Genomic DNA, 13,650 nt, shown 5'->3' with positions numbered 1-13,650 from the left:
GAGCCATTCCCTGCCTGACATAAACCAGGCATGGTGGTGGTATATGCCTGTTTTTCCAGCACTTCCCAGGTGAAGGCAGGAGGATCAGAAGTTCAAGGTTGTCCTCGCTACATTCTGCTTTAGGCCAAAATGGGTTATATAAGAGCCTGTCTCACTGAGTGAATTAATACACATATTCATGAATGCATATACAAATGAGTAAAACAATACAAATAAAAATGGGTAAATTTAACCAAACCTCATTGGCACAGGCCTGTCATCCCAGCTACTTGGCAATCTGAGGCCGGGCAGGTAATTCAAGACCAGCCTAGGATACAGAGCAAGTTTAAGACCAGCTTGAGCCACTTAATGAGACCCTATCTAAAAACAAAATGTAAAATGTGTGCTGGGAATATAGTTTATCTTTAAACTGTCTGCCTAGAATCCCCCAGTGAGGGGCTGGGGTGTGGCTCAGTGGTAGAGCTCCTGCCTAGAATTACCAGTGAGGGGCTGGGGTGTGGTCAGTGGTAGAGCACCTGCCTAGAATCCCCCAGTGGGGGGCTGGGGTGTGTCTCAGTGGTAGAGAACTTGCCTAGAATTCCCAGTGAGGGGCTGGGGTGTGTCTCAGTGGTAGAGCACCTGCCTAGAATCCCCCAGTGAGGGGGCGGGGTGTGGCTCAGTGGTAGAGTGGTTGCCTGGCATTCAGGCTCTGGGTTCCATCTCTAGCACTTCAGAAAGTGTCTCGAAGGGCCCAGCACATGTCAGTCCTATGGAAAGAGGCTCACCTGCCCTGGCTCCTGGGTAGGGGGCTCTGGGACCTATCTCAGGCCTCTTCTGGGTCTGTATGGGCTATCCCACTGTGGTTACTGTTAAGATGTCACACATCCTCTTCTAGTCCTGTGTGCCATCTGACCCTCCTGATGACTTAGCAGACATGGCTTCAGGCTACTTTCTTTTTGGAGTTGAGACATGGACACTGGGGGCTGATCATATGTCTGGGATACTCCAGAAGTACACAACTGTCCGAGGCTGAGATCTGTGAACCTCGTGATCCCCTACTACCTCATCCATGTTTTCCCACCCAGGACTTCCCAAGGCTGCGCATGCCATGGAGGCCGTTCCTGACTGCTTAGGAATGACATACAGGTCAGGGATCAATGGCTGCTGCACCCTCGCCTCTCAGATACGGATGCCACTGTCATTTCCAGCAATGTTTCCACATCCCATTTCTGGAAACTTTCACCTGGACCTTTTTGTGTGTTTATCTGTCATCCTTGGTAGGAGTTTCTGGAACTTGGCACTGTGCCTGGGTTCTTAGTAACTCTGCCAGAGTTGTGGAAGGCCTTGAGTTGTGCATCTCCTCTAGGCTGGAGTGGCTACTCCAAGGGGAGTTGCTACTGTGCCAAAGGTGCCCACCTGAGCTCTGTCCTGTCCCCCAGAGTGCTGTAGTCCACTAGGTTTCCTAGTGGCTGTACCCAGCAGGAGTGCATAAGAGGTTGATTGGACCACGAGCCTGAGTATCAGATGTTTGTAAGGGTCTACACTTGACTGTAACTAGCAAGGGGGAGGTTTTTTGCTCCACCCCTTGGCATTGTTATAAATAGACCTTTGGAATAAAGTTCTGGGCCGGTGGATAAGGATCCAGGCCCACCTGAGTCTATCCTGTGTTTTTTCTCTGTTTCTCTCCTCTCTATTTCTAATTAAATCTCTTATCCCTCATTCCTCCAGAATCCTGGGGTAAATAAATGTGAGGGCTGGTCCCCCACACCAGAGACACTATTCAGTGTATGAGGACAGACTGTTATCCTTGGTCACAATGCTGAAGTCCAGAGACAGCTCTGTCCATGCATCAAGGGCTTGCGGGCTTTGCAGGGACTGGGATTCACCTCACTTTACCCACTTCTGCTGCAGGAGGGGAAAGTGGGGCCTCTGGCTCTTGACTGTTTTTTTTGTTTCTGGAACCCAGCACAAGAGATGAACCCCAGGTTCTCCCTCAGGCCAAGTGGAGGAAATGACTGAGCAGACAGCAGGAAGTACTATGTCTTGACATCAGGAAGACTTCCCTGCGTGGCATCAAAGGGCTAGCCTTCTAGGAAGAGGGTACTGGGCAGGAGGCCTGGTAGGCAGGGAGGTCAGCTTGCTGGGAGCAGGGCCAGTGGCATCTTTGACCCTTGGGAAGCTCCTTCAGTCACAGCGGCCCTCTGCTCTGAGAACGGAGGCCAGACCTAGTCGTATGCCCTGCTGTCTTCACCGCACTCCTGCCCCTGCGTGGTCATGCTTAGCTACCACCTCAGAAAGGCTGTGGAAGGTCCGCCTCAGCTTATCCCAGGCCTTGAAGGCTCCTCAGAAACCCAGGAAGAGTTGTGAGGCCCCCTACCATCTCTACTCCACTTCATGAGGTCATTTCCAGAAGTGGCCTCAGCCCTCAGCCCTTTATCTTGCCTGTGACCATGGACCCTTTTGCCTCTCTAGGCCTCAGTTTGCCCACATGTAAAGTGGGTTTAGTCAGGAACTGGGCTATCCTGTTAGCACAGGCTTCTCTCTTGTCTTCTCTATCCAGCCAGGGCAATGTGGGGACATTTCTGATTATCAAGCCTGGCAAACATTCTGGAATTCTGAGTGTGCCCCACCATGACCGTCTGGGTGTGTCTGAGCCTCAGTGTTTCCACCTGCAAGGTGGAACAGCAGTGACTGCCTCTGGGCTGCTAGGAAGTAAAGGTGAGATACAATCTGACCCACCCATTCCTGAGCCTCCAGATCACGCCCCCATCTCGGCAGGCTCTGCCCCCTGCTGGACACCTGTGGTCACTGCGGCATCTTTCCCGTGGGATCCTTGCTGTGAGGGTTCTCTCTCACGGTGGGAGGGGTCAGGCAACCATCTCAATAATGGGCTTTAATAGAGGCGATGGCACCCTTCTGGGTGATGGAGCCCCCTTTCTGGCTCCCAGCTGAAGCAGGTGGAGTGGGGTGGAGATGGGTCTCTGCTGGGTGCACCGTGAGGCTTTGGCACACATGTCCTCGTCTGGAGAAGGGGTCCACACTATCCCCAGAGGACCACATTCCAGCTGAAAAAGGAGGGGAAGGAGCTGTGCTGTGTGCTGAGTTCAGATACCTCCAGGCTGCTGTAGCTGGAGGTGTGTGTGTATGTGTGTGTGTGTGTGTGTGTGTGTGTGTGTGTGTGGTGGTAGGGGGGTCCTCAGGAGAAGGCAGCAAGAGAGAGGCTGGCCTCTTGTCCCTGCTCTTTTACAGGCTGTGGAGTGAGGCCTCACCAGAGGCCAGTATCACAGGCCACACTCACAGAGGGCTGGACCCTGGCCGCACCCATACCAGGATAGTTCTGCTAGCCTAAATGGGGCAGCGGGACCTTTGATCACTGTTCCCTGTGACCAGGACACCAGAATCCTGGCCAATCCAGAAAGCTGTATTGAGAGCTGGGGAGGTAGGAGAGCCACTCAGCCTGTCCCACGGCCTCCACCTATTTTGCACGCTGAAGCTCCCACACTTGGCTTCAGGCTGGTCTGAGACAAGTGTCTAGATGGCTATCTAGTCTCTCTCTGGAGTAGGGGTCAGGCTTTGTTTGCCCCAGGGCTCCAAGGCCAGTTCCTGAGGAGCCTCCTGCTAGTAGAACTAGTTGGCTGAGCTGACAAGTCCAGGTCCGGCCCTGCAGAGTGGGCAGTACAATCTTGGCATCCAGTGGCCCCAGGCTGGCCTCCAGATCATCCGGGTCCCCTGCCGGTGTCCACTGGGTGACAGGCAGCCCTGGCCAATGAGGTTTGTTTCTGCCAGTGCTCTGGCCCTGAGCCAACTAACACCCACACCTGAGGCGTGGCAGGGTGGAGCTCCCTGTGGGTCAAGGTGCTCAGGTAAGTTGAGAGGCCATGAGTGTCCCTCTTCACAGGTTCCAGGAAGGCTGGGCGATGAGTCCAGATTGTTGGCTTTCCATGTTGGGGACCCCCCACAGCCACTCCTTCCCTCTGCCTATGCCTCCTCCAGCTGAGACTTTCAGTATACTTGCCTGGGAGTCTACAATGTGTATGTAGTGCCTCATGGTGGCCGCTGCGGCCCCTCACTTGGACACAGCCTGGAGGAAGGGAGGTGGGCCCAGACAAGTCAACACGACCAAGCCTTGCCTCAGTTTCCCCAGGCTGTTTTATCTCTCTGTTTATGGTTCCACAGAGGGTCTGGACACTCAGGGGGGTTGGAGTCGGGGAGACTCGGGTTGCTAATCTCAGGTGGCTACAGGCCCTCTAGCCAGGCCAATGAGGACCTGGAAATCAAAGCCCAATCAGCTCAACTGCCCTGGTGTCAGATGAAGTACAGGTGGATCCCTGGCTTCCATTCATGGGGATGACTAGAGTCTGTTTGTGCCCAGTGGCCCTAGATCCCGTGGTGGACCATCCTAATGATGTGTGGACACTGTGCCTCACACCTTCGGCCGACTGTGCCCCCTCCCTGCTCCTGTACCCACCTCCATATCTAGACCCACCTCTTCAGTCTTTGGGGAATCTGTCGGGGCCTGTCCGTGCTTGACTTTGCCCCACAGCCAGATGCCAGGCTTGGGTGTGGACCTGGGGGCCCTTCCACTTCGAGATGGGCAAAGCCTTGCCCTGGGCCTGAGACCCTTTTTAGTAAGTAGGGACACAGGTGGAGAAGGCTGGATGGGGGACGTGATGCTCTGATTATTGGCAGCAAGTGTTCCCCCACCCTGGTGGTGTCATGGGGCCGCAGTTTGGACACCATTCCATCCCTGAGCCGGCCCCACATGCACACACACTCACACCCACACAGCTCACCTCCTTGGTGGCTCTGGGCAGCTGGCAGGGACCACCGGGCTGGTGCGTTGCTTTGGTTGCTCAGTACACACTCTGCAGTTTCCGGCCCGAGGAGGTCCCGCCTCAGTGAGGTCTCCAGCCCTCTTCTGGCCTCCTTCTCAGCAGCTGGGGCAGCCCAGGCCCCGTGGACACTGTTGCTGCCGCCTGAGCATGGCTTCACGGAGGCCCTGAAACTCCTCCTAGTCCTGCCCGGCCTGCCTTGCCTGCCCAACAGCCTTGTTGGAACACACCCTTCACCAGGCCACACCCTCTGCCATCCTGGATTCTGGGACCAGCCTTTCTTTCCCTGACCTGGTCAAGGGTGTCCACAGGCCTAGTCCTTGGTGCTGCTGATGTCTAGACAGGTTTGTGACCATGAACCCATGAGACCAGTGGGAGCTGGTCTCCACGTCCAACTTGGGTTCTGAGGTAGGGTCACAATGCCAGGTACATGTATGTACCGAGGGGCAGGGATGACTTTCAGCTTTCCCCTCTATCCACACAGTTCTCTCTCTCTTCATCTCTGAAGCACCTGAAGGCACACCTCACTTCTAACCACTGATCAAGGTCACTTATATCTGTCACACGATGCTGGCAACAGGAGACAGGGGCTAAGTAAGTGTCTACCATGGTTATCCAGGCACATGGAAGAGCTTTGAAAGTGGGCGGGTCAGGGTGCTATCAGAATCTTGTGTACTGGGACCAGCAAGAAGGCTCATTGATGACCTGAGTTTGGTCCTTGGGACCCACATGGTAGGAGAAAATTTCCTTTCTAACTGTCCTCCATATGTATACAATGAGACATCCATGCCCACACATACAAATAAATGTAAAAATAAAGTAATAAAAAATCTTTGGTATGGCCTTGAGGAGTTGTAGGCGGGTCCTATTTGTGAGGTATGCCCAATGTTTCTCATGCTCTGGATGGTCCTGCTGGCTCTTTCTCTTGGAGGTCTCTCCCCATTTCCCTGCTCCTTCCAATCACCCTTTCTCCCCATGCCTTGGTTTGTGTTCAGCCGTCCATCATGATGGAGGCGTCTGTCCTCACTCTCCAGGCCCTTGTGTCTGTGTGGTGGGGATGGGCTCAGGGATCCATGTGGCCTTATATGCTGTGTCCACTCTGCGGTGGGCTCTGAGGCCTGGGGCACAGTTCTCTTCAAGCTCTCCTACTTGGGCTTGTATTTAAAGGTTTCTTCCACTTGAGTAGGGCTCTGGGGTCTTCCATCTTGCCGTCCTTGTAGATTCTGTTTATTCTCACCTCCAGCTGATCTTAGCACTCTTGACCCTACAGAAAAGCCCCGATGTGTGATGGCAAACTGTAAGCCACAGTGGTACTGCCCCTGCAGCCACCCTGTGCATCACGTGGGCTCCTGACATCACTCACCATTGGCCCCCGCTCCAGCTGCTCACTCAGGGCTTGTCTTTTCCTTTTTTGGTATGTGGTGTGTGTGTGTATCGCGGGCAACTGCTTCGTCTTCCTGGCTTTTTACATGGGTTCTGGAGATCTGAACTCCAGTACTCAAGCTTGGTAAACCTTCATCCCAGCTCTGGGACTCTTGACTTCCAGTCCTCGACCTCAAGCCAGTACAGCTCACTAGTGTGCCCCGTGTGCTGCTTACTTGGTTATAGGGAGCAGGGTGGGGCTTGATCAAGCTCCCAGAAAGGCCCCTGCAGGGACCCCCGAGGACAGCCACCTCAGGCTTCCCTTGATCGCTAGTGCCAAGTAAACCCCTGAGCGAGAGCACATTGTCCTAGGCACTGGGGAGGCTGCTTGATCTCAGCAGAAAACTGCAAAAAGACCTCAGGATGGTGAAGGCACGGCCCGTGGGAGGCAGCCTGCCCTGTAGCATGTAACAGGCAGAGTCATCTATGTTCATGCTTTACATGTGCTAGGAGTTGATTACAGACCTAACTCAGGTGTACGCCACGTGCAGCCCCTCTATCCACAGAAATACCTCTCACCCAGAAATCGCTGATGCTGTGGATCTCTTCGGGGTGACAGTTGTCTCCTGAGTTATGGTGGCAGCAGAGGACAGAGGAAGCCCTGGCCAGGTCCCTTCTCCGGTAGAGCCTTGCTTGATATACACAGCAGATCTGGGCACGGGGCACCGGCTTAGACAATTAAGGCATTTGGTATGGGTCTGTGTTTTATGGCTACCAGACAGCTCCAGACAGCTCCAAGCAGCCGTAAATACTGCCCAGCTTGGAGAGGGAGCTGGTTCAATTACAGGTCAGTTTCAGCGCCCCTTCCCAAGGCTGCAGGCAGCCTGTAGTCCTGCAGACGGAGTGAATGAAGCTGCTTTTATGTTCCCAGCTGTCACTTATATGGAATACACTCTGACCCTCCTGAGGATCAAGTGTCCCCATCACTTGCTTTTTGGGGTAGTGGAGGACCCAAGGAGATGGCTGGAAAGGAAACCGCTTGAACCAGGACCAGAAGCCTGGAGGCAAAACCAGCATCCCTGAACCTTATTGGCTGATGACTGAGCTGTTAAAGGGCCTGGTGGCTGGATGCTCCATCTGCACTCAAATCCCATCTCTTCCACCTGGGACCAGCTGCTGCGTGGCCTCTCTGGGGGCACAGGTGTCTGGAACAGGTTGTTGAAAGGGATGTAATGGGTCACCGGATGGGCCATTTGAGCTGGCTCCGTTGTCTGCTAAGGGACCAAATCAGAAAACCAAAGCCACAAACCTGAACTTGGACCTGGCCTCGAGCTCCACCCAGGGTGATCTCTATCTGCTAAAAGGCAGGGACGCTGGGACTTGCTGGTTGGTCATTCATCTGAATAATCACAGGCTGATACCAAACAGAGACCTTTGTACAGCACCACCCCACAGGGCTCTCCTGAGCATGCCCTGCCCTGGCTGGATCTGCCAGCTGTTTGTACCCCACACTGGTCCTTCCTCTTCGTGGCCTATGAGATTCCTGATGGTCCACGCTCTCCAGAGGCTGGTGGCAACTGGGATGATGGGTAAGAGGTTATAGAGGGGGCACCTGGGTGGGAGCTGCCAGCCCCCAACACCAGTCTACCCTGGGGACATAAAGGAGAGGCGGAACTAGGGTCTGGGCAAGGATGGACAGAGCAAAGCTGTGTGGGAGAGCTGCCTGCCGGGGGTGGGGGCGCAGACAGGGTGGTGGTTGGAAGCTGCATGCACAGGGCTGCCAGAGGCTTTGGGACACGGGCAGAACTCCCCACTCTCACCCCAGCTGAGCTGGTTTCAGCCTACGGCCCTCCCCAGCTGTCTCTGGACCTCCACATGCATCAGGATTTGAGGTTCGCCAGTCCCGACTCATTCTAAGTGAATAGTGGCCACTCACGCTCACTGCCCACCATCGGACCTAGAGGGCGCTCCTGGACCTTTGGTTCAGAGGCCAAGTCGGCAACTGCATCCCCATTTCCTGAGCACACTGGTGATATCCTTGGTCCCTGCAAAGGCACCAGTTTACACTCCATTCCGGATTTCTACTTGGCTTCTCTCTGGCCTCTTCTCCACTGGTGACTATCAGCAGATTCACTATCAGGCTTCAGAAATTCCCACGCTGCTGTGATCAGGACCCCCCACTCCCATCTCCTCCCGTGGCAGGAGACCCCAGGAGTCCCGGGATACCACCCTACAGAGGAATGGGCACCGACAGGTCAACTCTGGCATAAATGCCAGCCTAATGTCAAGGCCTAGTACTGGCCCCCAACCCTTGCAGTGAGCTTTGAAAGTATTTCTAAAGTGGGGGGGGGACCCCAACTTGATTCAGAACCCTTACTCTTCTCTGAGCCCAGGTTCGATCTTTGGCCTCCTGTGCCCCGCACGGACCCATGGATTTCCCATCCACCCCATCCTTAGGGAATCCATCTGCATGGCCACCCCTGGCTCCCTCCGCTTGCCACATGTCCAGTACCCAGTGCTGGCTGAACTCATGCCTGGGACCTACCTCACACGCCAGCAACCATGTGCTGTGGTTTTGACAAACAGGTTTTCCTCCCACCTCAGGTGGCCTGAAGTGAACCTCGACACATGACCACAAGCTCTCAGCATCATTGACAAGGCTAGTCAGGCAATTTAGATTTACTTTTAATGAAAAAGTCTCCCCACAAGTGCTGCTGCACACACACTGACGGCCGCCAGTCCCCAGAACCTGCTGCGGATTTCCACGCCGCAGGTGCCTCTGCTGCGGCCCAGACTCGTTTCCAGGGCCGCAGGTGGAAGACTGCAGCCACACGGGGAGAGTCCCCTGAGATCTGAATGTCGTTTCGTTTCCGGCTTCAAGGGCTAAAGCCAGAGAATGCGCCTCCGCCTGACTGTCCTGGCGCTGGAAAGATGGGTCTCACAGACCCCGCCGAGCGTCCATCTGTCATGTCCGACTGTCATGTCCTGCTGACTGCAGGTCACCACACCTGGCACATCCGGATCACCTCCTTCAAGGCCTTCAGGCCCTCCATGCTCTTGTCTTTTACAGCCAGGGCCAGGAGGACGGCTCTGTTTCCTGCTTCTTGAGATACAAACGCTACCAGGTTCTTCGCAAAGACATGGATGAGAGGCTGGGGAAGTGGGGAGACAGGACCATGAGTGGGGGAGACCTCACTTTTTTCTTTCTTTCTTTTTTTTTTTTTAAAGACAGGTTGTTAATTTCTGTAGCTCAGGCTAGCTTGGAACTCATGGCGATCTTCCTGCCTCAGCCTCCTGAGTGCTGGGATTCCAGGAATGTGCTATCATACCCAGTTTTGTTGTTTGTTTGTTTTAAAGAGTGTGTGCATGTGCGTGGGTATGAGGAGGCCTGAAGACAATCCCGGGTATCAACCATAGACCACCATTCATCTGCTTTGAAACAGGGTTTCTTAGTGACCTGGAATTCTCCAGACTGCATGACCAGTAAACCCCAGGATCCTTCTGCCTCTGCCATCCCAGCACCGGGAATGTGTGCAACCATACCCCCCTTTTTTTCCTTTAATATTAAAACAAGGCCTCTCTATGTAGCCCTGGCTGGAACTTGCTATGTAGATGAGCACTCCCAGCACTCGGGAGGCAGAGGCAGGCAGATCTCTGTGAGTTCGAGGCCAGCCTGGTCTATAGAGCGAGTTCCAGGACAGGCACTACATGGAGAAACCCTGTCTCGAAAAACCAAAAAAAAAAAAAAAAAAAAAGAAAGAAAGAAACAAGAGCTCACTATGTAGCCCTGGTTGATCTGGAACTTGCTATGTAGATTGGGCCTACACTCATCTCCTAAGTGTCAAGATTAAAGATGTGCACTGATGCATATGGCTATTTAGTCTCCACTTAAAACAAACAAACAAACAAACAAACAAACAAACAAACAAACAAATATATTGTGTGTATGAGAGTGAGTGAGTGAGTACAACTTGTGGCAGTTTGCTCTCTCCTTCGGCTGTGGGTTCAGGGAACTGAACACAGGCTTGCATGCCAAATGCCTTTACCCCCCCAGCTATCTCAATGCTCCCTGCCTTTTGTTTTTTGGGTTTTTGTTTTTTTTCCCTGAGACAGGTTTCTCTGTGCAGTTTTGGCACCTTTCCTGGAACTCACTGTGTAGCCCAGGATGGCCTTGAACTCACAGAGATCCGCCTCCCGAGTGCTGGGATTAAAGGTGTGTGCCCGGCGCCCCCTGCCTTTTTAATAGAGAGTCTCATGTAGCCCACACTGGCCTTATGTAGCTGGGAATGAAACTGAACTCCTGGCCAGGTGGTGGTGGCACACACATTTAATCCCAGCCCTTGGGAGGCAGAGGCAGGTGGATCTCTGTGAGTTCGAGGCCAGCCTGGTCTACAGAGTGAGTTCCAGGACAGCCAGGACCACACAGAAAAACCCTGTTTTTAAAAACCAAAAAAGAAAAAGAAATGGTAGAAACTGAAACCCTGAACCTCTTGCTCCCTTCCAAGTGCTGGGACCACACTAATGTGCCACCATACCAAGTGGCTTTTGGGTTTTTTGTTTGTTGTTTTTTTTGAGACAGGGTTTCTCTGTGTAGCCCTGGCTGTTCTGGAACTTGCTCTGTAGACCAGGCTAGCCTTGAACTTGAAGAGCTCTGCCTGCCTCTGCCTCCCTAGTGCTGGGATTAAAGGCCTGTGCCACCACCGCCCGGCTGTTTTTTATTTTTGTGTATATGGATGATTTGCCTGCCTATATGACAGTGTACCATGTCTGTGCAGTGTCCACAGAGGAGGGTGCTGGATCCTCTAAGACTGGAGTTATGGATGGTTGTGAGCCACTGTGTGGGTGCTGGGGATTGAAACCAGGATCTTTAGAAGAACAGTCAGTGCTCTTATCTGCTGAGCCACCTCTCTAGCCTTGGTTTTTGGTTTTTTAAGGGAGGAGAGGAGGGTCTACGCCTAGCTGGCCTCGAACTCACTACATAGCTCAGTCTGATCACACACTTGTAGCAACCCTTCTGCCCCAGTCTCTCAGGTGAGAGGACTACAGGCATGCACAATCACATGGGCTCAGACAGTATTTTCCTGACGCTCTCCTTAAGCACCCACCAGGGATCCAGACCAGCTTCCCACACCTTCCCTAAATCACCTCCAGGGAAGCTAAGGCAACAGTGATTCAGAGCGCTGAGTGGACTGCGCGCAGCAGACATAACAAACCGCTGATGAAGCATCATTAAGTTTTTCCCTTGGTGCCTCTGCACACCATCTCTCTGGTTACCCCCAATCCAGACAGACATGCCTGCAAAGGGGAATGCGGTCAGGACTCAAGAAGCAGACATAAACATAAGCCTTGATTAACATAAAGCCATCAAGACGGGGTCACACTGAGCAGACGGCTGTGTCACAAAATCAATACCTCCACTGAAGGCTGAGTAAAATGCTGACACGCTGGAGAAGCATCACTAGGGGCTTCCAGGGCACCCTCAGATCTGAAAGGTCCTGGAGAATGCTGACTGTGCCCTTGGGTGTGTATGGAGGGGTGCCTATCAGACACCCCACGGACAAATGACACCTGAAAAGATTGTTCTCCCATCCCTTTACCTCGTCCTGCCCGAGGAGGACTTTTGTGGTCAGCACTGGCTTGCTGATGTCATTGGCCACATTGCTGGGCTCCAAGGAGACTAGTGTACCCATCTTCCCGAACTGGGTCACCACCACCAGGATGTGGCTGCTGAAGGCCGAGCAGATCACTTGGGTGGGCACGCCACATACCACTTCTGTCTTCTGTTTGGATACTACCACTGGTTTGCCTTCCATGGTCCTGTCCTTCAGTGGAGGCTTCAGTTTTAAAGACAAAAAGAAGGGAGGGAGCAGACAGAGTCAGATACAACCTGGAGAGCCAGGGCAGAAATATCAAGCAGCCCATTCCAAGCTGCAAGTGGTGGCCCATGCCTGTCATCCCAGCACAAGGGAGGCCGGGGCCGGAGAATCCCGAGTTCGAGGCCAGCCTGGGTTACCTGGGGGAGATGCTATCTTAATGCCCGGCCCCAACTCAAAACCAAGTGTGCACATGCTCAGACAGGCTTTTGTTAGTGTCTTTGTCCAGCCACACTGCCTGCGATTACAGCCCATCTCCCGCCCCGCAGTCCCCTACTTGTAGATACCAGGAGAAGGGAAACGGCCGAGCTCACCGGGGAACCCCGACCGCGCAGGCGGGGGACGGTTGGGGCACTACCGACTGCAGCCGGGACCAAAACCCGCAGCAACCAGCGCTCACCACATCAACGGCGCCAAAAAGGAACACGGGTAAACGGCGCCAGCACACACTTAGCAGAAGTGCCGGCCGAGAACTTCCGGTTCCGGTCCTTGGTCCTGTCCGTGGGTCGCCGCAGTCCCAGAGCCTTAGGTTCCGCGTTGCAAAGGAGACGACACTGAGCCGCCAGGTCTAGGAGCTTCAGGACCCCGGGGGCGGTGCTTGAACCCCAGTGTAGGGGCCTTTGTGTCCCAGCTGTGGAGTGGGATGGCCATAATAGTTAATATTTCTTTTCTGTTCATTTTTGGTTTTTCGAGACAGGGTTTATGTCTGTGTAGCCAGGCTGGTCTCGAACTCAGAGATTCTCCTGCTTCTGCCTCCCAAATGCTGAGATTAAAGGCGTGTGCCACCACCGCCCGGTTTATATTTATTTATTTTTTTAAGATTTATTTATTTATTATGTATAGTGTTCTGTCTGCATGTATCCCTGCCCGCCAGAAGAGGGCATCAGATCTCATTATAGATGGTTGTGAGCCACCATATAGTTGCAGGGAATTGAACTCAGGACTACTGGAAGAGCATCTAGTGCTCTTAACCTCTAAATCCATCTCTCCAGCCCCGATATTTATTTTCATTTGGTGTGTACCTGGCTTTGGCTAAGGCACCATAATACCATTATATATATAACTTGTTTTATTTATTTATTTGTTTGTTTTTTTGAGACAGGGTATCTCTGGTTACCAGGGTAGCCCTGGTTGTTGTGAACTTACTATGTAGACCAGGCTGGCTTCGAACTCACAGGGATCTCCCTGCTTCTGCCTTCGAAGTTCTGGGGTTATTTATATTTTTCTACTTTTTTGAGACAGGGTCTCAAGTAGCCTAGGTTGGCCAAGGATGACCCTGAACTCCTGATTCTCCTGCTTCCACCTTCCAAGTGCTGGGATGACAGGCACGCACCACCATACGTGGTTTATGTGGTGTGGGGATGAAATCCAGGAGTTTGGCTGGGTGTTGGTGGCACACACCTTTAATCCCAGCACTTGGGAGGCAGAGGCAGGCAGATCTTTGTGAGTTTGAGAATTGTGTGGTCTACAGAATGAGTTCGAGGACAGCCAGGGCTACAAAGAGAAACCTTGCCTCGAAAAACCAAAAACCAAACTAAACCAAAACAAAAAGACCCAGGAGTCTGTGCAAACTAAGCAAGCACTCACCAACTAAGCTAAATCCC

General features: G+C 53.2%; 1 protein-coding gene across 1 annotated transcript; it reads right to left on the bottom strand.

Annotated features, from left to right (window-relative positions):
• Positions 1–8,837: 8,837 nt before the first annotated feature.
• Psmg3 (proteasome assembly chaperone 3) lies at positions 8,838–12,463 on the bottom strand. Its single transcript, XM_059249312.1, has 2 exons — positions 11,771–12,463; positions 8,838–9,325 (listed from the first exon to the last, which is right to left on the bottom strand). Exons 1-2 carry the CDS (start codon positions 11,984–11,986, stop codon positions 9,173–9,175), a joined length of 369 nt encoding a protein of 122 aa, XP_059105295.1. The 5' UTR covers positions 11,987–12,463; the 3' UTR covers positions 8,838–9,172.
• Positions 12,464–13,650: the final 1,187 nt, after the last annotated feature.

The sequence above is a fragment of the Peromyscus eremicus genome, chromosome 23 (genome assembly GCF_949786415.1).
Source record: "Peromyscus eremicus chromosome 23, PerEre_H2_v1, whole genome shotgun sequence".
Lineage (NCBI taxonomy): Eukaryota > Metazoa > Chordata > Mammalia > Rodentia > Cricetidae > Peromyscus > Peromyscus eremicus.
The sequence above is the reverse complement of the archived record's forward strand: the minus strand, read 5'-3'. Positions and strand labels throughout refer to the sequence as shown.